The 21867-nt window shown below is 38.6% G+C and overlaps 2 protein-coding genes and 1 pseudogene across 4 annotated transcripts; 2 read left to right on the top strand and 1 right to left on the bottom strand.

Moving 5' to 3' along the window:
- The first annotated feature begins 3096 nt into the window (after positions 1–3096).
- LOC121798510 (transcription initiation factor TFIID subunit 9-like) lies at positions 3097–6359 on the top strand. 3 transcript variants are annotated; one of them, XM_042197554.1, is made up of 3 exons: positions 3097–4672; positions 5510–5836; positions 5947–6359. In XM_042197554.1, exons 1-3 carry the CDS (start codon positions 4466–4468, stop codon positions 6208–6210), a joined length of 798 nt encoding a protein of 265 aa, XP_042053488.1. In that variant the 5' UTR covers positions 3097–4465; the 3' UTR covers positions 6211–6359. The 3 variants fall into 3 exon arrangements, with proteins under 3 accessions (XP_042053488.1, XP_042053489.1, XP_042053490.1); XM_042197555.1 differs by having other exon boundaries at positions 4572–4672; positions 5523–5836; XM_042197556.1 differs by having other exon boundaries at positions 4612–4672; positions 5551–5836.
- Positions 6360–8019: 1660 nt separating this feature from the next.
- On the bottom strand, positions 8020–12088 carry LOC121797742 (probable GTP diphosphokinase RSH2, chloroplastic). Its single transcript, XM_042196438.1, has 6 exons — positions 11081–12088; positions 10802–10987; positions 9463–9923; positions 9067–9225; positions 8632–8983; positions 8020–8561 (listed from the first exon to the last, which is right to left on the bottom strand). The coding sequence occupies exons 1-6, from the start codon at positions 11783–11785 to the stop codon at positions 8265–8267; spliced, it is 2160 nt and encodes a 719-aa protein (XP_042052372.1). The 5' UTR covers positions 11786–12088; the 3' UTR covers positions 8020–8264.
- A 403-nt stretch (positions 12089–12491) lies between these two features.
- Positions 12492–13388, top strand: LOC121799603 (annotated as a pseudogene).
- Positions 13389–21867: the final 8479 nt, after the last annotated feature.

The following is a 21867-nucleotide window of genomic DNA, read 5'->3' as shown; positions in this document are numbered from 1 at the left end:
CGTTAATCTTATTTGCTTACACTAGTGAGAGTATACTATAGGACCTTTTTGTTATTGTGTATGCTTTTAGATGTTTTAATTAATTTATGAAAAAGTTCTGTCGATATATTCATATATGTGATCTTTTGTTTCACCCAAAAATAAAAGTATAAATGTGTCTGACTGTCCTAGTTTTGCTTTGACTATTGTTTTATCATCTTATTCAATTATCTAATTAAATGTAGTCAATGATTGAGTGTGAAATACAAATGGTAGTGACTAAGGTGTAGTAAAGGCCAGGACTGAGTTTGAAAATTGAGCTTTTATGGCATCCCATTTATTTATTCAATGTTTTCATCTAGAAACTGAGTTTTTAGGGCATCGCATACATAGACCAAACATAAACTACTACTATACAATTAGATAAAAAATATGAAAGAAAGATGACATATTATGAATAATCAAATTTATAGTTTTAACAAATCATCTTGTATTTCACCTACAAAAATCTATTTATACATATTTGAGAAACTTATCTCGATATAGTATACATTTCTGCACGCATCTGAAACTCATAAACATTACATTTTCTTTTATTATTTCGAAATATTCTCAATAGATGAAATATCTCTTCTTTTAATTAAGTTTTTTTTTTTTTGGTATATTAGTTACCCGTGTTCCATTTGCTGGTGCTGCTATGTCAATGTTACAAAGTGGAAATTCGAAAATCGATTTGATCATAGCAAATATCACCTCTCCCGATGTATTCAAGCTTCTTCAACTAGCAGTAAGCATGGAAATACCAACAATTTGTAAGCTATTTTTCTCTAATTTTGGACCCTTTTATTTCAATATTTATTTTACTAAGTATAGTTATTTAATTTTTCATCTTGTGCACCATATATATAGTGATGTCGGGTGATGACGACTTGAGCATGGCCGCGAGGTCGATTGAGAATGGGGCGTTTCTCTACATCAAGAGGCCAACGAGCCCCGAGATGCTAAGATACCTATGGCAGCACGTGGCTAGGGAGACCGTGCACGTACTGAGAGAGCGCGAAAGGCTGATGGCGGCCAGCTACATAACGCCTCAACCTGGAGTCCAGTTTGGGAACATGGAAAACCCTAACAACTTTTCCTCGATGGATAGTGGGAAGCGTAAAAATAACGATTACTTTAACGAAAAATATGTCGAAGAGGAATACAAATTTGATAATAGTACGATGAGCCAAAGAAGAGTTAAGAGAAAGATGAATACAGAATGGACTCAAGAGCTACACGAGAAGTTCATGGATGCTGTGGAACAACTAGGGGAAGGAAGTAAGATTTTTTCCTACTTTACTGTAGTCATGGATGTAAAATTTAGTAACATGTGAATATTTTATATTGAAACTAGCTAACATTTATTTAATAATTGCTTCAATTTTGATATAATAGGTTGCTTTCCAAAGGAGATATTGGAGAAGATGAATGTGTCTGGACTAACAAGAATGCAAGTTGCAAGTCATCTTCAGGTTTGTTTTTCAACAACTTATAACATAAGGTTAATTTCTTATAAAATCAGGAAGTTTGATCAAATTCTTGTTTGTCCCGCGCCTTTTAAATTTGAAATGACAAATCACGAAGTTTTAAAATTTCCCAATTGTCCCATTTAACCAAATTTGTGCTATTATTTACGCCAGTATTCTTTGACAATACTAAAATTTTACACATGTATCAATTAGCATCGAATTTGCATTCAAAAAAGTTATTTTGGGTTAATTGAGAATTTTTTTGTAACTTCTTGATTTATCATTCAGATTTGAAAGATTAAAAAATAATAAGACTTTGACCAAATTTCATGATTTCATATGCCATTAACCGTATAACATACAATAAGTTATCTTAATTATGTAGACATTTCATTTCTATAGGGTATACTATCTGTAAACTCAATCCCTGACAAAACCTACTTGTTTGTCTCACTTTTTGAAATTAATTTTCGCTCTCATACTATCTTTTTTTTTGATAAATATACTCGAACAAAAATCACCTTTTCTTTCTTCTTTTCCTAAAAACTATACGTGTTTTTACTTTTTAACATATGTGGTTCTATTAACATTGAGGCTTATTTAAATGGGATAGTACATTGAGAAAATCTTAATATTTTCAAAATCATGGTTTAGAAATGTCGTAATGAGAACTGGCGATCCCCCGAAGAACGAAAGTCAACCCCCGGGGGCAATCCCAAGTCGCCCGATAGCGAGGGGTCTAGCCACAAGCCGAGGAGGTTCGGGTCCATGCCCCTTATAAAGAAGGAAAAATTAGAGGACCGAGCCTATGATCACGGATCGAGAAGTGAAATGGAGGCTAAGGCTACTGAAACAGGGATGGCGAACGAGACAGCATATCATCACCAAAATGGAGCATTCCTTCCTCATCCACAAAATAATATTGCAATGGACATGGACCATATGCACCTATCATCAATTGATGATATTGATTTCTATACTAATCCGTGATGTGTGTTTTAGAGCTAGGTAAGGTAAGCATTCAAATTGTTTAAGGAGTCGGTTCACTTAGAGATAATAATTCTTTGTTGCTTATGTACATTCTTTGTTGTTTGTTGTGGGTGTGGGTTGTTTCTCAATAGAAAAGGAGTTAGAAGAAGAAATTGAAAATAGTGGTGAATGTCTCATAAAAACAAAGTTGGGCATTGTTCAATTATCTTTACAATATAATTCATTTCCTTATGTCTCATAAAGTTTATCACTTGTTTCTATTTTTATGTGTTTCATAAAATTTATCATATATTTTTATTAGTTTTAGCAGTGAATATCACGTTTCGTTAACTTATTTCATATTTTATTATTAAATTATAAAAATAGGATTCATGCTTTACTAATTTTTCAATCTATTTTTTTTTATTATATTTCATCTATTTTTATTATATTTCTTTTGTAGTCAATTTAAATGACAAATCTTATGGAAACGGAAAAGTGAGAGTATAATTTAAATTTAGTGACAGCAATATCCTTTTGTGAAACATCACTCATTCCAAAGCATGAAACTTTGAAAATCCACTCATACACACAGATACTTTTTCACCTCAAATCCTCAATTATCAATTATCTCTCCTTTTTGGACGGCTCTTTTCCTACATCAAGTTCAATCTTTCCACACACATTCCTTCACCACCTTATCTCTCTCTCTCTCCTAGAAATCTCCCTCTCTCTCTCTCGCTCGCTCGCTCGCCATAATCCATCATCTCTCTCTCTCTCTCTCTCTCTCTCTCTCTCTCTCTCCTAGAAATCTCCCTCTCTCTCTCTCTCTCGCTCGCTCGCTCGCCATAATCCATCATCACTCAACCTATCTCTCTCTCTCTCTCTCCTATAAATCTCCCTCTCTCTCTCTCTCTCGCTCGCCATAATCCATCATCACTCAACCTACCTTTTCTTGTTATACCTTCACTATCTCAATAACAAGAAAACTAGGTTTAGTAGCAATGGAAAGCTATACGCGTTATCCGCACGCGCCGAGGGCGGCCGCGGTGGCGATGGCGCTGGTGTCGGCGATCGTGCTCTCGCCGCTTTACGTGGATAGCCGCCTTGAGTCGCGGTGGAGCTCGAGCGGCTTGGTGCTGCCGGCGGTGGTGGTGGGGCTGATCGTCGCCATCAAGTCCACCGCTTCTTCCTCTTCTTCGTTGAAAAGAGGCGGTGGACTGGAATCTGGAGATTCCGACTCCATTTTTGGAATCGGGGGCTCCAGTTTAGGGCTAGCTGGGGTCTTGATCTTGCTCCTTTTTGTGCTTACGTGGCAGCAATCTGTGCAACAGTTTTTGTGGAGATGAAAATTTTAAGTAGTTTGGTGGTTGCGATTTGTGGTGGGTGTAATAATATGTTTATTGATCTAAGGAATTGTGGTCTATACTCTACATCTAAATGTTTTGGTTAAATTTTAACCATGACTAATAACATATAATTAAGAATTGATTGATGATCTCTAATCGAGGTTAATAAGGATAATTCGAATGCACTCCCTCTTTCCGCACCCTCTTTCAGCGATTAGAACTTTTAGAACTTTTTTTTTTTAATTTTAGCCTGTCAGCAAATAAGAATCCTAATTCATTTTACTATAAATGGTAATAGAGCGACACATTTCCCTAATTATTTTCACCCATATTTCATTTAAAATTAATATGTAAACTCATATTTCATTTAAAACTAATATATACTAGTGTCACTCATATTTCACTAACTTTTTTTACCTAATTTTCTTAATATTTCACTAACTTTTTTTATCTAATTTTCTTAATATTTCTTAAAACTTGTATGGAAAAGAAAGGTGATGAAAATAGTATACTATTACAATGTGAAAGTAGCCGGATAAAAAATATAAATGAGAAATTATTATTAATAGTTTTGAATTACAAAAGTACTCCTAAAAGAGGCTTCATGTATCAAAATAAGCCCAGTATATTAGGCCTTCCACTTAGTCCAGATTTTAAATGGGCCGAAAATGGACCCGCATCAAATTACACTTGAAACCCAAAAATAAGCATATACTCCTACATTTATTCACACGCAAATCTACATGTATATGTAAATCACTTGCAACAGATTCTGCTATAATTATTGCGGAGGCCGACGCGTTTGGCAGCATCTCGCGGCGTCTGGAGTTCCGGTGGCAGCTCAGATCGCCGATTTCCGGAGAAGTAAGAAGAAAATTCGCAATATATATGATTTATATATTCCACATTTAAAGCTTGATTCTGTTAGGTGATTAGTGATGGCGGTTACGTTGAGTTATCGATTGATTAGCTGCGGAAGTATTAAATTCAATAAATCTATTCATTTTATGATACTCACTACTGCGCTTATGAAATGATTGAAGGATTGATCGCTGAAGTATTATAACTTATCAATTCAACTGGCTCTGAAAAATGTCTCTTAGTGTTGCAGATGATCAATTTTTACGATGCTGCGATTTAGATGAAACAGTCATTTAAATTGGATGTGTTACCTTTTCTATTAGATTTTCAGGTTAGGGATGGTCATGATGTTTTGATCTATTGATGTGAGTTTCGAGGTGTGAAGTTTGTGAATGGAGTTGCTCTGTGTGAACTTTTTGTTGTTCTTCGTAATGTTTAGATTTATAGCAACATGGTTTATTCATGATGTTGAAAAATTAGCATATTGGATCTGCAGCTTGAGATAAGTGTCTTGTATTCTACTTATCAAACTCTTTCTTCGTGTTACAAGTGCTTATCATGTGTATAATGAAAATCTTGTAATTGTATCATGGATTGCTCGAATGAGATCATAAAACATGTTGAAAACAGATCATACAAAACTTCAGCTTGTATTGGTGAACTAGTTAGAAAATTTTGGATTCTACTACACTTAAGTGGAATATTGGATTGTGGCTTCAGGTTTCGCATTAGTTCTCTTTCTCTTTCTTTTGGATGGTCCAGTTTGTATAGCTTTGTTCATATTTATCTGGTGGGAAACTCTCATGAAAGTTGTGCGAATCCTCTAGACCGATCTTATAGTTTTTTGGTATAGATATCACTAAGCAACGAGGTGGAATCAGTTGGTTGCAAGCCAGTATTTGGAAAATGGCTGAGGGTGGAGAAGAGGATATGCCGAGGGATGGAAAGATTGTAAAGGAGTTGCTGAGATCAATGAGCATTGACGATTATGAACCCCAAGTCGTTCACCAGTTCTTGGAGCTATGGTATCAGTACGTTGCAGACGTGCTGACCGATGCTCAGATGTATTCAGAACATGCTGAGAAGTCTGTGATTGATTCCGATGATATTAAGCTTGCCATTCAGTCTAAAGTCAATTTTAGCTTCTCCCAGCCTCCACCACGTGAGGTAATCAATCTTACCTACTTTGAAACTGTTCTTATTTCAACTATGATGATCCTTTTATAGCAAACTCTGCCAAGGGATTTGCTAAAACTGATGGCATTGCTTCTCACTAGGTGCTCTTGGAGTTGGCTCGGAGCAGAAACAAGGTCCCCTTGCCAAAATCAATATCGGGGTGTGGGATCCCTCTCCCTCCAGATCAAGATATCCTTATACACCCCAATTATCAACTTGCTGTGCCTAAGAGGCAAAGGGAAGAAACTGTGGATGACGAAGAGCCTGCTGGATCGAACCCCGGTCAGAATCATGATAAGAGCGATTTCCCACAAGACCCTTCTCAGCGTGTATCGTTCTCGCTTGGAACTAAAGACACAAAATGATGAAAGGACAGTGATTCTTTATGAATTAAGATTATTTTGGACCTTCAGAACCATTCTTTGGAATGTAACTGTTATTTATTACAATCTGTTATAGTCATTGTTTTGGGCTTCTCAATAAGGAAATAAAAATTGCTTGCTGTTTTGTAGTAGCCATGTTTGACCAGATTGAAAACTGTGGAACGTAAATGTTCATTGTCACTCTCGTATTTAGATGTGTTAATTTAACTCCCTCGTGAACTCCATCAAAGTGGATGTTAGAGCATCTCCAATAACCGGCGTCACCACAGCGACGCCGATTTTTCGCCCACGCCGGTTTGACGCCGAACCATTGGAACCGGCGTGGGCGAAATCGGCGTCGCCATGCCGATTCCCGCGCTGACGCCGGTTCCGACGCCGATCCTCACGGGCGCCATTGTGCGTCCCGGATCGGCGCCAAACCGGCGTCGGATTTAAAAATTAAAAAAAAATTCGAATTGTTTTTAAAAATTCGAATTTAAAAAAAAATTAAAAATACTATTTATTTATGAAAATTGTTTTTAATATTTAAAAACAATTTTTACAAATAAATTTATACAAGAAATTCGTAATAGCCCATATATATTTAATGGGCTTGCGAATTATGAAACCATTCTAGGTTGTCTCTCTTTTATAGAGACATCCTTGAATGTTTTATGTTCCACATTCGATGTGGGACAAAAACCACTCTAGGTAGTCTCTCTTTTATAGAGACATCCTTGAATGTTTTATGTTTCACATTCGATGTGGGACAAAAATCATTCTAGGTTGTCTCTCTTTTATAGAGACATCCTTGAATTTTTTATGTTTCACATTCGATGTGGGACAAAAATCATTCTAGGTTGTCTCTCTTTTATAGAGACATCCTTGAATGTTTTATGTTTCACATTCGATGTGGGACAAAAATCATTCTAGGTTGTCTCTTTTTTATAGAGACATCCTTGAATGTTTTATGTTTCCATATAGAAATATTGTACTTTTTTAATTGTACTTTTTAATTTTTGTACTTTTTTTAAATTATTGTAATTTTTTTTAAAATTAATGTACTTTCTAAATTTTAATAGTATTATTCGAATTTCCCGTATTTGTCTCGTAAATTAAATTCCGTATGTTGATACAAGTGTAAATTAAATTATATAATTGTTATTAGTGATGTGGAAAGGTAGTGTGAAGGCTATGTGAGGGCTATTTGATGTCCAGTTGATGTGGCAAGCTGATGTGGCAGGAGAATTGTAGTGCTGATGATGTGGCAGTGTGAAGGCTATTTGATGGCTATTTGACGTCCAGTGCTATTGGAGATGCTCTTACTATAAATAAAAACTATTCCTATAAATTAAAGTCAATATGTCCAAAATAAAAAGTACTAAGCCCTCTGTTCCATAGTAATGAAGTCATTTTATTATTTTGGTACGCCCTCTGTTCCATAGTAATGAAGTTATTTTATCATTTTGGTATGTTCCATAGTAGATAAGACATTTCCCTTTTTAGTAAAAGTCAACACATTTCTTCTCCCTTACTTTACCATCTCTTACTTTAAAACTCTCTTCATCTCTCTACTTTCTTAATCTCCGTACCAAAAAGAAATGCCTCCACTACTATGGAATGGAGGGTGTATGTTTCTTATAATTAAAAATTATTTTTATTCACAATAGAATTTATTATTTTAATGCATATTAGTTAGTATTTCTTTTAAAAAATAACAACCCAAGACATCATATCAGACTGGATACGTTCTGGTATGTGCAAACTCTATTTCGTTAAAAATGATTATTATTATAAATAAAAGTTTATAAATAAAAATAACATTTCTTATACTATAGTAAAATTAATTGTTACTCCTATAAAAACTCATTACAACTGTGTACTAAGATTGTGATGCAACAGAATAAAATCTTACACCAGTTGCAGTTGGGAGAAATAATTCCCTTCATAACACAGTAACATAAACTGTTCTTTACAAATGCTTATGTACAAGAATACCTATTTTTCTTTTATGTTATCAAATGTAAGACTACCAAAGAATGAGTTCAGGTGAGGGGTTAGCTTCTGAAGCTAGCCACAGGACCAGCAGCCAGAGGCGTCGCGCCTCTGTTGTACATCCGCTGGATTTCTTCCCGGTACTCTACCAGAGACTTGTCCGGTATGGCCGGAGTTAGTTCCACCACGTCGCCCATTTTCAGCTTGCAGGAAGGATCGCTGACGGGCTTGTGGTTCAGCCGCGGCCTCAGTTCCTCCTTAACGGGAAATCTGTAAGACATCCACCTAAAACTGCCTCGACCGGCTGTCTCCAGCAGATCCATTACTGAAGAGTTTGCTGGAAACTCTTGAACGGACATCTGCAGGTTGGAAATATGATGTTAAGGTTGCAAAAGATATATTCCACATGAAAAGACATCAAGAACGGACCTTATCATTCTCAATCATGATTACGAAGATGGGACCATCAGCGTCACAATGGGGTTTCCACGAAAAGGTACAACCTTTAGAGTGGGTAGGAAAGGTGCAGGGTGGCTTCACAGAATCGGTAAAACCAACGGAGGTTCGGTCTTTGCTTATTGCCTCGCACTGCCACGTCATCACCCAGCGTGCCCATTCAACCATCTGAAGTACAAAGGAAGAATATTGGGAATCTCCTTCTTTGTACCTCCAATGAGCAGCTAATCCATACTCAGCTTGCAAATGCATCTCTTTTGTTCGAATCTGAACTTCAAGAGGCACCATATCAGTGCCTGTGACCACTGTATGTAGAGATTGGTACCTGCAATGTGAAATATAAAGTTAAGTATACAAAGAATACGACCTGTTAGAACAACATTTTTCACTTTCGAGTTGTTGACATACCCGTTACACTTGGGACGAGCAATGTAGTCTTTGAACCTTTCAGGGACTTCATGCCATAACTGCTGGACAACACTTAGAGCTTTATAACAGTCTTCTTCAGATTCAACAATTAACCGTAATCCATGAATATCGTGAATTTCATCCATATTCAGCTTCTTCCTGTAGGAGGAAGAATTTCATCGGGTCAGAACAATATTTACACCCCAAAGTTGCACAAAAACACCATCAAGGGTTGCCAAAACACACGATGTAATTGTTTGCTCTCTGGTTGATAGGCGTGCAATCGAAGTATACGTATGAACTGACCATGTCAAGTATATTGCCTCTTAGGTTAATATTAACATAAACATTAAGATATGACTGCAGCAAGTAACAGAAAAAATAAGCCATACATACTTCGACATTTTGGAGTAGATGCTGTACAAGCTCTTATGCCGGCCTGAAGCACAGTGGTATGAAATCCCTGCATCCTTCAGCGCCTCCTCCAGCTTCTCCAGAGAAGAAGTAATGGCAGCCTCATCGAAGGACTTGAGAAGCTTGGAGGACAGCTCTTGATGATGGTCCGGATAAAGATATGTGAAACAGATATTTTCTAGCTGTTCCTTCCAAGTTGAGATGCCTAATCTATTGGCAAGAGGAACAAATATTTCCAAAGTTTCCTTAGCAAATCTTTGCTGTTTGATCAGGGGCAACGCATCCAAGGTCAACATATTGTGCAAGCGATCAGCAAGCTTTATCAGAACAGCCCTTGCATCTGCCATCGCAAGGAACATGGTGTGCAATCGATCTGCCTCGACAGTTTTGCAGGCAGTGTTGTTCTCCCGTGCAAGCTTGCTCAGCTGGCTCAACTTAGATACCTGTCACAGAAAATCAAGTTCAATATATCTGCAACACATATAGCACAAGTTTAAAGAAGCAATTTTTAAATAAATCTGTCAGTGATTTATTGGGGAATTCCCTCTTTCAAACCCAAAAAAAGGAATCATAATAACATGTTTCTACATTCTAAAACCCAACCACGTCATTCACCATGTTAAAATTAGCAGATCTACATCAGCATCCGTCCATCGCCTACACATCTAAACATGAACTCATACAAGGGACTACGATGTGTAAGGAAACAGAATAAAGATCAAATTCTCATTCACCCCGTCTACAAAATCACCAACTCCGACATCACACACACCTCAAACATGAACTCATATGTGGGATGATAGCCACATAGTTACATTGACCCCGAGACTAAAACTTAATAAAAATGTAAGGGAACATAATCAAGATCAAATTTTTGATCACCCCCTACGAAATCACTAACTCCATCATCACCTACACCTCTAAACATGAGCTCATAAGAGGAAGAAGGACCACATAGTTACATTAACCTCAAGACTAGAACTTCATTTACATATATAAGGAAAAGGAATAAAGACCAAATTTTTTATTTCCTTCTTTACTAAATCACCAACTCCATCATCACCGACACCTCTAAACATGAACTCATACCACATAGTACATTAACCTCAGGACTAAAACTTCATATAAAAATGCAAGGAAACAGAATAAAGATCAAACTTCCGATTACCCCCTCAACTAAATCACCAACTACATCATTACCTGCACCTCTAAAGATGAACGCATACGGGACAATAAACACATACTTAGTTACACTAACCTCAACACTAGAACTTCATATAAAAATGTAAGCAAACAGAACAAAGATCAAATTTTCGCTTACCCCCTCTACTAAATCACCAACTCCAGCCCCAAAAGAACTCGATATATGATCGAAAGTGAGAAATGAATCATCAACAGCATCGTGCAAAAGCCCTGCAGCAACAATTGTAGAACTGGCGCCTATATTCGCTAGCAGAATTGCCGTTTCCACGCAATGCTGCAAATAAGGATGTCCACTTGACCGTTTCTACACACAACAAAAGCATCAGAATAGTTAATTCCTCAATCATCTCATTTTTTCATGAAATCCAAAAACATTTCGAAAACATAAGCTCAATACCTGGCCTCTATGAGCCTTCTCTGCTTCATAAAAAGCCTTGACAACAAAATCATCCCTAAAAATCGAATTCTTCGACTGAGCATCTGAAAGCAGGCCCTTCGCATATGCCGGCAAATCTATCGCCGTGAAATTCTCGTCCATGTTAAAATGAAGCTCATCCGCCGACAAAGCATTCGACGACGAAGACAGATCGAAGTCCTTCACATCCAAATCAAAAGGCGAAGACTCGTAATCAACGCACGAGCCCAACGCGTGCCTCACGAAACCTTTGAACATCCCCCCACTACCCGACCTAATTGAGCTGAAATCAGCGCTAATTCTCAAGGGCGGGCTCCGAGAGCCCGATCCAATTGAATTATTCAGGCCTTGAAGCACCGAAACCGGACTCTGGTGCGCCTGATCTCGCTTCATAGACGAGGTCAGCGACGAGTAGCGATACGAGGACCCCAATTCCTCAGCCCTGTCATGCCACAGAGCACCCAAATCCTCCGCTCCAGATGAATAACTTGCGGATTTGATCGCCGGAGACGCAAACAGGCACGATAGGCCACCAACTAACGGCTTCTGCGACGGCGATGCCGAGGCTGACGGCGCTGACCGGGCGTTCACATCCAAATCGTACGACGCGTTGGAGCTGATCTGGTGCGATGCGGAGCATACGCTGCTCGGCGGGCTCGAGTAGAGCGCTATGGTCGAAACCGCCATAAATTCGATTTCTAGATTTTCACCGAAAATTGACCAATTTAGCACCGCCGGAGACGAGTAATCGGAGCAATTACAGGCTAAATTGTTCAATTTAAGGGAAAACAAAGGGAGTGTAGTTTGTGGAACTTTTTTTTAGCTAAATAAGAAACTGTACAGAATTTTATATATACACAGAGGAGTGTGTGAATTTTCAACTATTGATTGAGAGGTGGAAATGAGAAAGTCAAAGAATTGGAGTTGGAGACAAAGAATTGGGAGAGAGAGAGTTCTATATTCTTCTACTCTGATATTTGTTCCTTTCTTTCTGATTTCTGTGAATATGCTTCTCTTGAAGATTGGTGACCGTATGACCTGAAAAGACGAATATACCCTGCTGCAGTGTTGAAAATTGTGGAATTGGCATTTTGTTTTTGTGTGTTTAATAGTTCCAACCGTCCAAGTTCAATGGATGTAGTTTGAGGAAGAAAAGCCAGGAATATAAATGTCAAATTAGGCATATTTTATCAAAGATTAAAGGTCCAATTTGATCCTTAATATTTTACTATTTATTGATTTTGGTCCAAAACATTATCTTTTAAATTATTCGGTCCCTCACAAATAAAAACGGGTCATATTTGGTCCGAATTTGACGGAATCGTTAAAAGTTAACGGTCAAGAAATCTTAATTCTACGAATTCGGACGGTTGGACCTCCGCCCAATTCTACAATGGAGGAACCACATTGCTGGAAAATCAACTACCATCAAACCGGCGAACCATTCTTCCAATGAGCCCCCATCATCATTCCTTACCTCAATCCCACCGAGCTAGTCTCCATCTCTTCAACCTGCAAAACCTTGCACCACCTCTCCACCAACGTAACTTCCCGCAGAACCACCGACGCTTCCAGAGGTTTTGAGAAGCTTTCCATCCCTTTCCACAACCCCATCCCCGGCGACCCCCACACCTACTCCTACTTTCTCTACACTCCATCTCAGACCCTCTGCACTACCACCCACTTCCGCCAGCTATGGGGCTCCGACCACGATGCCCCACCCGATCCCCCCTCTCCTTTTCTATTCCGCGTCGACGGCGCCACCGGTTGCGACTGCACAAAAGGTTGCAACGACGATGATTTTTGCCCCTGCTTGAATCTAGAATGCGGAATGAGTTGCAAGTGTGACTCTCTGTGCGGCAACAGGGTGACTCAGTGCGGGGTGAATTTGAGGTTGAAGATTGTAAAACACGAGAAAAAGGGTTGGGCCTCTATGCGGTGGAGCTGATCACCGCCGGAAGATTTATGTGAGAATACGCCGGTAAACAATCATTTCCCCCAAATACTTTCTGTTCACCAATCACCAATTAGGGTTTATTGAAAATTTGTTGACTTCACCATTTTAGTTACGAATTGTTGGTAAATTTGTGTTATGCAATAGCTATAGAATGATCTGGAATTGATTGTTTGTGAAGGTGAGGAGGGAGGAGTAGCAGGTGATGTCTTTGTGGAAGGTCCAGGAGATTCCGTGAGGAGTGGGCTCGGGGGTGCTGGTGCGGAGGAGCTCGGTGCCGGCGAGCCAGACGGTGGAGATGCGGTCAAAATCGAATTAAGATTCATTGACCGTTAACTTTTAACGGTTCCGTCAAATTCGGAGCAAATGTGACCAGTTTTTATTTGTGAGAGACTGAATATTTCAAAAGATAATGTTTTGGATCAAAATCAATAAATCACACTATGTTAAGGACCAAATTGGGTATTTACTCATTATAAAATTATTATCATAATATATAAGTGAATAGATGCGATTTTTGAAAAATTTATTGAGACGTAGTGCAGAGTATATTGAGGAATCTATTTGTTAAGAGCGATAATTTGATTAATTGTTGTATAATGCAGAATGATCGGGAACATATTTAACTATTTAAGTGATTTGATATTTTTGAATCATAATTAAACCCACTAAACTAACAATATTTAATTTATTAGTCGTCTTAGGCCTACATGTGTTTCTTAATTGGTGTTAAATACTACTCCATTTCAGCATCATTATTGTCGAAACAAATATGATTCGAGGCTTGACAATGTATTTTAGATTAAAATAAGAGAAATTACATTTGTGTTTGGATAAGAATGGAATATCAATATCTTACCGGCGAGACATGATAATTATTTTAATACCAAAGTCATTGAATAATTTGTGACCCTCATCATACGTATTCAAAATCACATATCAGTACAATTTGCAATAATATACTCTACTAAATAGGTTGGAAAAACTCCCACTCCAAATTGTTGCGTATTAATTTGCTAAAAGTGAGTTGTAATATTGTCCATTAATTTATTTTGTAATAACTCCAACTTCACATCTATTAGACGAAGAATGAGAAATATCTTATGAATTAAATACTTCTTTCATTCCTAAAAATTTATCACATTTCATTTTCTGCACCTATTTTAAAAAATAATAATATATAGTTAAAGTGAAGAGAGAATAATGTAGAGAAAATACTTGTCTACGTTATTCTCTCTCTTAATTTACTGTCTCTCCACTTTAGCTAGTTATTATCATTTTCCTAAAACAATTGCAGAAAATTAAATGTGATAAATTTTCATGGACGGAGGAAATAGTAAATTCATTGTCCTAGTTCATAACTAGGCTGGGAGTATTTCTTAAGCAATTTTGTAATTCTCATTTATATTAATCATTTCTTGAATTAAATAGATAAAAAAAATTGTCAAATCACATTCCACGAACCTGTGGAATTGGACGAAATTGATAAGAAGTTTATTTTTGAAGTTAAAAATTCTAGTTACTACGACTACACGAATAAATTGTGATAAAGAGAAACTTGTGAAATTGAGCAAAACTCAATTTTTAAAGTGTACTTAATCTTTCTTGATCCAGGATGTATATAGATTTAATTTGACTTTACTTTAAGGAGCAATAATATCTGCATGTTTAGCACTTCAAATGGAGTTCTGTATTTTTTTATTTCTGAAAGATACTAATCTTTTTGTGAAATTGTGACTAATAAACTTCGCAACAAAACTCTTGATCTGACTTATACGCTCAACTACTATTGAAGATATTTTTATCACATATTTCGTCAACCATTAGAAATTTATCTTATTGACTACTTGTGATTAATGTTTTGTTTTGTTTTGTTTTGATTTGTCTTATTTTATTTTTTTTTTTGAAGCCTTTTTGCCATTAAAATATACATATACATATGGTTTTGGTTTCGTGTAGAGTTCAACTCAAGTTTTCTTTATATATTAAATGAACACATTTATTATAAAAAGACATTATATCATCTAGAAAGACCCGAGTAATTAATAGGCTGACATTTAGGCAAGAACAATAGTAGTATATAAACTTGTGTAAACTATTCAAATTATATATACGTGTGTCTAATAGTAAAAATTAACTTGTAAAACTATTCAAATATATATATATATATATATACTAAGTCTTGTTAGCTTGAGATTTTTTAGCTTAATTGAAAATTGAGATGCATTTTCAGCCACTCATCCATAACATTTTCGAAATGTTAACTGCAATTAGATTATGTCAACTCGGGGGTATTATCGTAATAGCTTGCACATCAAATGTCAATAGCATGCATATCAAATGTCAACCACTTATAGTTGACATTACATGTGTATAGTTGACATGAATTATATATATAGTTGACATTATATGTGTATAGTTGACATGAATTATATGTGTAGTTGACATTATACGTGTGTAGTTGACATGAATTGTATGTGTAGTTAATAAAAAAAATTTAAAATTAAATTTTTTAAAAAGTATTTATTGAATAAAATGTACTATGAAATTACCATTATGCCCTTTCATAATTAATTAATATAAAAATATTTTTCATATGACAAATTCTGGACCACTCATTAAATAAAAAATGAGTGGTTGATAATGCATCTCAATTTTCAATTAGGCTAAAAAATCTCAATTGATCACAACTACTGTGTCAATATAAAGATGGATGTTATTTATTAATTTTAATTTTTTGAAGTAATATTACATAATTCAACAATAATACAGTATAATGGAATAAACTAGCGTATATAACACGTCACTTGTATTGGAAGAATTCAACTTTTCTTAGTAGGAGTATAAAATATCAATAATAAATTGAATTCTTGTTAAATAGTTAAACTAATCATTTTTCCTCACAAATAAAATGCACGACTATTAATTAACTGGACAAATATACGACAATTTAATCGTACTAATATTTTAATTGACCAATCCATATCTCACGCCCTTTGTAAAGAAAAAGATAGACAGAATATTAGGAGAGTATTGTAGATCTCAGCAAGAAAAGGAGAGAATAATATCAAGTATATATAACTATTTATTAGTGGATATTATTTTAATTTGACGTAGAGAATAATATCAAGTACTCCTACATGTTTGTAGTGGATATTTTTTTAAATTTGACGTGTAGCCAATAATACATTGATTTCCGATGATTACTTACTTCACTTTCAAAAAATAAATTAAGATAAGATTAAAATGACTTATGGGAATCGAAGCTACATAGGGCATTGATAAGGCTAATTTCATGCATGGGTCTAGGGATTTAATTCGTGATTTTACTAGGACTAACGCACGTTTTAAGCCAGGTGTGTGAAGGAATTCGCCAGGTCCAGGAAAGAAGACCAAAAAATCACAAGGTCGAGGAACTGGCGATTTAGTGAACGATTATGAAGAGAATTGCTCGACGGAGGAAGCTCCAGAGTTGAAGGGTAGAATAGGGATTTCTACGAAGACTCAAGGACTATGTCCGCATCTATAAAAGGCAGAAGCATGCAAGCTGGAGGGATCTTCCCGGGGGAGACCTCACCACAGCCTGTTGCTTAGTTCACTTTCCCACACACACACTTGATACTAGTTTTGAGGAGATCTCAGTTCGCACGTCCGGGTTTCATCCTAGCTTCCGAAATGGTGTAACACCGCTCTTGTTAGGAGCGAAGAAACAATTTATTTTCCGCTTTCCGCATTTTGCTTACTCTGCCGAGCTTCGTTGTTCGAAGCTCGGTTCGCTGTTTTCACCGAATAGTTTCTGGTTTAAATGCAAGTTTGATTTTCCGTTATGGCGATTGTGTTGATTTCTGGTTTGATCGTTTCGCTTATTGAGATTTTGGAGTTTTTAAATTGTCTGAGTTGGATGCGTTTCGCAGCTGTTTACTGAGTTATTGTAGGTTAATGGTCAGATCTGGGAGATTGGAGTTGGATTGTGGAGGAATTTTGGTTGGATTTGCTGGATTTGTTGGTTGTTGGGTTCGGATGTCTTGGATCCGGAGTGGATCAAGTATTCTGACGTGAATCTGAGTAGTTTCGATCTGATTTTCATGCTTAGTTTACGCATTTTTCTTTCATTCCGTCTAGTGTACGCAGATCTGATGTGTTTCCGAGTTGCAGCAAGATAACGACGACCAAATCTCTATATTCTGTTCGAATCTCGCTTTTTGCTCTGTTTGTTCATCTGCAAGTTTAATTTGGTTGAGAGGATGCATTTTGCTGCGAGCTAGCGTCAGAGTTTGTTAATCTGCAGTTCTTTCCGTACTTGCCGTTTTTGGAATTATGGTCCCCACTTTCAGTCATATTCTGTTTAGCTAGATTAGGTAGTTGTTTACACTGTCTAGGAAGTGGTTATGTTTCTTGTTGTCGAAGTCTGAATTTACAAGTTTAACATGTCCTAGGTCTAGCATTTACATTTTCTGCCTAGGTCTAGAGTTAGTTTAAAATTCTCAACCCTTTTGTTGCGTGGCAGCAGCCATTTGTCTGTCCAAAGTCTCTGAGCACTACTTTGCGAGTCCATCTCTGTGGGATCGACCTCACTTCCCTATACTAATTCATAGTATTCGGGTTGAGGGATTTATATTTTTTTTGAAGGGGAGTCGATGTGTGTCCAACGACCAAGCACTTTATGTTCTCTTAAGTTCCTAGACCTTGTGCTCTAGTGGATTTAAGGAGCGTGGTGTCTTGACCAAGCGCTTGCAGTGATCTATTTCTGTGCACACGCGATATAAAAAAAAATCCTCGTTTCAAATGGCGCCGTTGCCGGGGATGGATGGCGTACTTTGTGTTAGTGCCTAGAGTTTTTGGTGTGAATAATTTTAATTTACTTTTTCTTTCCGTTTTCTTTGTAGTGCATGAGCAGGAGCTTCCACCGGAGTAACTCGTCTGGTTGGAAATACGGTCAGTTCGTTTGGAAGATCAAGGATACAGCCTCCACTGTGACTACCAGATCAGGGTTCACGACGGGAGATCCGTTCCCGACTGAGTTTTTGAGTGACGAATCCTGGGAATCTTCAGGACGAACAGATCCGGAGTCCCCACCAGAATCGGAAACAGAGTCAGAAACAGGGGAGGAAGAGGAAGTTGAGATGGCACACGTAGCGGACCCAGATCCAGAAATAGGGTCACTAACGGCTTATCTCGATGGAGAACCAGCACACGCAATAGTGATGAACCCACGTCAGAGATCTATTGAGATCAAAACGAATGTGTTAGGTGTCTTGCCAACATTTTCTGGGCGAAGGAGTGAATGCCCGTACGAGTTTTTGAACGAGTTTAGCAAGTTATGTGGCATTCAAAAGAGGCCTAATGATGCGACAGAGGAGGACTATCGCTTGCGCGCGATTCCTTTCACTCTAAAGGGGGAGGCAAATACATGGTTGTTGAGATTACCCCCGGATTCTATCCGCACCTGGAGGGACTTTAAATTGGAGTTCCTAGATTACTTCTTTCCATCCAACAAGACGAACGCTCTGAAGAAGGAGATAGTGGAATGCAAGCAGGATTACGATGAGTCATTGAGCCAATACTGGTCAAGGTTCAAGGGATTGCTGGACGCATGCCCGAATCATCGGATGATAGAGGCAGAGACCTACTCTCTGTTTTATGAAGGGGCAACTCCCGAGTCTAAGGATTTGATGAACTCCTCGAGCGGGGGAAATTTTACAAGAAAAAGAGGAAGTGAGGCAAGAGAGATTTTGGGAAGATTAATCGACGCCAAGAAGGCGTATGACAGTACGAGGAATGCTGTGAGAAAAGGCTCTGTGAATGCATTGAGGGAGCAGGAGGATGACAAAGTTGAAGCAAGGATTGATAGGCTGGAGAAAGCCTTGCTGAATGCTATCGAAAAAACTAACACAGCCGCACCAAGGGAAACGGCTAAGTTGTTAGGTCCAGTAGATAATCAACTCCAGCAATATTACGGACCTCAGGAAGGTGATTACCAGGCCCAGGCGAACGCGATGGGAAGTTGGAATCCTGATGGAAGTTGGAACCAAGGAAGACAAAGAGATGCACCCTGGAGGAATCACCCGAACTTTAGATGGTCTGAAAACGAGCAAAGCCAGCCAGCACCCCAACTGAGTATACAGTCCGCACCGCAGCCCGAGAGGCAGGGTAACTGGAGAAATCATGAGGGGCAAGGAAATTGGAACAACCGTAATCAAGGAGATCACTCGACCTGGGGAAACAAGAATCAAAATTTTCAAGGGAATTCTTATGTACCACCACATCAAAGGAATTTCCAAGCACCTTACCCAGGTCAAGGAAGTAATTTCAACAACAATCCAGGAGGTCAAGGGCACATTCGCCCAGGCCAAGGAAGTGGAACAAACCAAAATATAGGGCCAGGCCCTAGTCAGCCAAGCTCTAGACCAAGGAACCTTGATGAGATGGTTCACGACCTCGTTAGTTCCCAGCAGCACATTCAGAACAATTTACAGTCGAACAATGATGTGGTCCACAAGCTTCAGGATGCGCAGCAAGAACAGAAGGCGGCAATGGATATGTTGGCCAAACAGTTGTCTCAAATAGCTACTTCCTTGAGTGATATGCGGGGAAACGAGGGCAAGATTCCTGCATCGGTCAGACCACCTGACAAAGCCAATATTAGCCAGATCACGCTGAGATCTGGGAAGGAGTACGAAGGGCCGGTCATGAGGTACAGGGAGGTCACGACCCCCATTAAGGATAAGGAAGCAGAGGAAAAAACCACTGAATCAAGAAACTCGGTTGAAAGCAACCCTGCAGTTAGAGATGAACTTCAGGCAGGAGATTTAGAGAAACGGCTGCCCAGGACAATCGAACCATTTTTCCTAGATCCAGAACCGGAATTGGTAGAGAAAAAAGGAGTCGATGAATCTTCAGCAGGTGAATGTTCCGGAACCGGGAAACGACCAAAACCTTTCCCAAACCGAGGAGAGGCAAAGAAAAAGAAGGATGAGCCAGTGGATCTTATGGATATTTTCGGGAAACTGGAGATAAATCTACCCTTCTTACAGGCTTTGAAAATGCCAGTTTTCAGCAAGTTCATCAAAGAGTTTATAGCTGGGAAGGCTAGACCTAGTGGAAAAATCTTGATAGGCGAGAATGTGTCCGCGGTAATTCAGAAGCGGAGGATGCCTTCGAAATGCAATGACCCAGGTATGTTCACCTTGCCTATTTCCATCGGCGATGTGAAAATTGAGCATGCTATGTGTGACTTGGGAGCATCCATAAATGTGTTACCCCTGTCCATATACAAGAGGTTAGTGGGAGTAGGTATGGTGGATACGAAGGTTGTGATCCAATTGGCGGACAGGTCATGCATCTGCCCTGAAGGAGTGCTCGAGAACGTAATAGTCAAGGTACACGACTTCCTGTACCCGGCTGACTTCCATGTGATTAAGATGAGCGATAATGAGTCTGTAGAATCTGGCGGAGTATTATTGGGGAGACCTTTCCTGCGAACTGCTAAGACTATCATTGATGTCTTTGATGGTACTATCTGTCTCGATTACAATGGGGATAAATATACATTCAGCATAGATGAGGCTATGAAGAAGCCACTTGATGTTGAAAATATGCATTCTGTAGATATCATTAACCCCTTGGTCCAGGAATACCTCGAGACTGAATTAATGCAGGGACAGATTGAGAACTCAGAGATGAGTCATGCTGTTGATAAGGAGGTGGCCAGTTGGTGCCAAGCAATGAATACGAGCAAGTTGTCAGATGAAGAGCTAGCAGAAGCAATTCTGGAATTTTGCACCAAGCCCGAGCTAGCCAGATCGAGGGAGACACTTTATGGGGCAAGCAAGGAAGATCTTCCTGGATCGACTAAGGGGATGACGACTGGAGCAGCAGAAAAGAACCCCCTGCCCCAGGAAAAAGATGTTCCCAAGAAGGAGTTGAAAACACTTCCGCCAGGCCTAAAGTATGCTTACCTTGAGGCGAATGAGACTTTTCCGGTGATTATCAACAGCAACTTGATCAAGGAACAGGAAGAGGAGCTGCTGAAAGTCATCCGAAGGAACAAGAACGCTATTGGTTGGACACTTTCTGACTTGGTAGGGATTAGCCCTGATCTGTGCATGCATCACATTCGATTAAATGAAGGAGCGAAACCCTGCAGAGACCCTCAACGCAAATTGAATCCCAATATGAGGAAAGAGGTATTGAAGGAGGTATTGAAGTTGTTATCCCTAGGAATCATTTATTCCATACCAGACAGTGAATGGGTTAGCCCAGTACACATGGTACCCAAAAAGTCGGGAATCCAGGTTGTCAAGAACGACAAGAATGAGTTGGTACCGACCAGGCTAGTCACCGGTTGGAGGATGTGCATTGACTACAGAAAATTGAATGAGGCAACCAAGAAAGACCATTTTCCCCTTCCGTTCATTGACCAGATGCTGGAGAGATTAGCAGGCAAGCAATATTTCTGTTTCTTGGACGGATATAGTGGGTATTTCCAAATTTACGTGGACCCCGAGGACCAGGAGAAGACAACTTTCACGTGTCCGTTCGGAACGTATGCATATCGGAGAATGCCGTTTGGCCTTTGCAATGCACCAGGCACTTTTCAACGATGTATGATGAGTATTTTCTCAGACCTGCTGGAAGATTGCATCGAGATCTTTATGGACGACTTCACTGTATACGGGGATTCATTTGATTCATGTCTGGCGAGTTTGGATGTAGTGCTGAGAAGATGTCAAGAGAAGCACTTGGTTTTGAATTTCGAGAAATGCCACTTCATGGTCCCTGAAGGAATTGTCCTGGGGCATGTAGTATCGGAAAG

This window comes from Salvia splendens, chromosome 4 (assembly GCF_004379255.2).
Source record: "Salvia splendens isolate huo1 chromosome 4, SspV2, whole genome shotgun sequence".
Lineage (NCBI taxonomy): Eukaryota > Viridiplantae > Streptophyta > Magnoliopsida > Lamiales > Lamiaceae > Salvia > Salvia splendens.
This window is presented reverse-complemented; position numbering and strand designations above follow the sequence as displayed.

Excerpts from the sequence above, each read along its gene's own strand:
- LOC121798510 (XM_042197554.1), top strand. The coding sequence starts at position 4,466 with ATGGGCCGAAAATGGACCCGCATCAAATTACACTTGAAACCCAAAAAT. Across the intron at positions 4,673-5,509 it reads GATCGCCGATTTCCGGAGAA|TTTTTTGGTATAGATATCAC; the intron begins GTAAGAAGAAAA and ends CCGATCTTATAG. Across the intron at positions 5,837-5,946 it reads CCCAGCCTCCACCACGTGAG|GTGCTCTTGGAGTTGGCTCG; the intron begins GTAATCAATCTT and ends GCTTCTCACTAG.
- LOC121797742 (XM_042196438.1), bottom strand. The coding sequence starts at position 11,785 with ATGGCGGTTTCGACCATAGCGCTCTACTCGAGCCCGCCGAGCAGCGTA. Across the intron at positions 10,988-11,080 it reads AGAAGGCTCATAGAGGCCAG|AAACGGTCAAGTGGACATCC; the intron begins GTATTGAGCTTA and ends TGTTGTGTGTAG. Across the intron at positions 8,562-8,631 it reads TCATGATTGAGAATGATAAG|ATGTCCGTTCAAGAGTTTCC; the intron begins GTCCGTTCTTGA and ends TCCAACCTGCAG.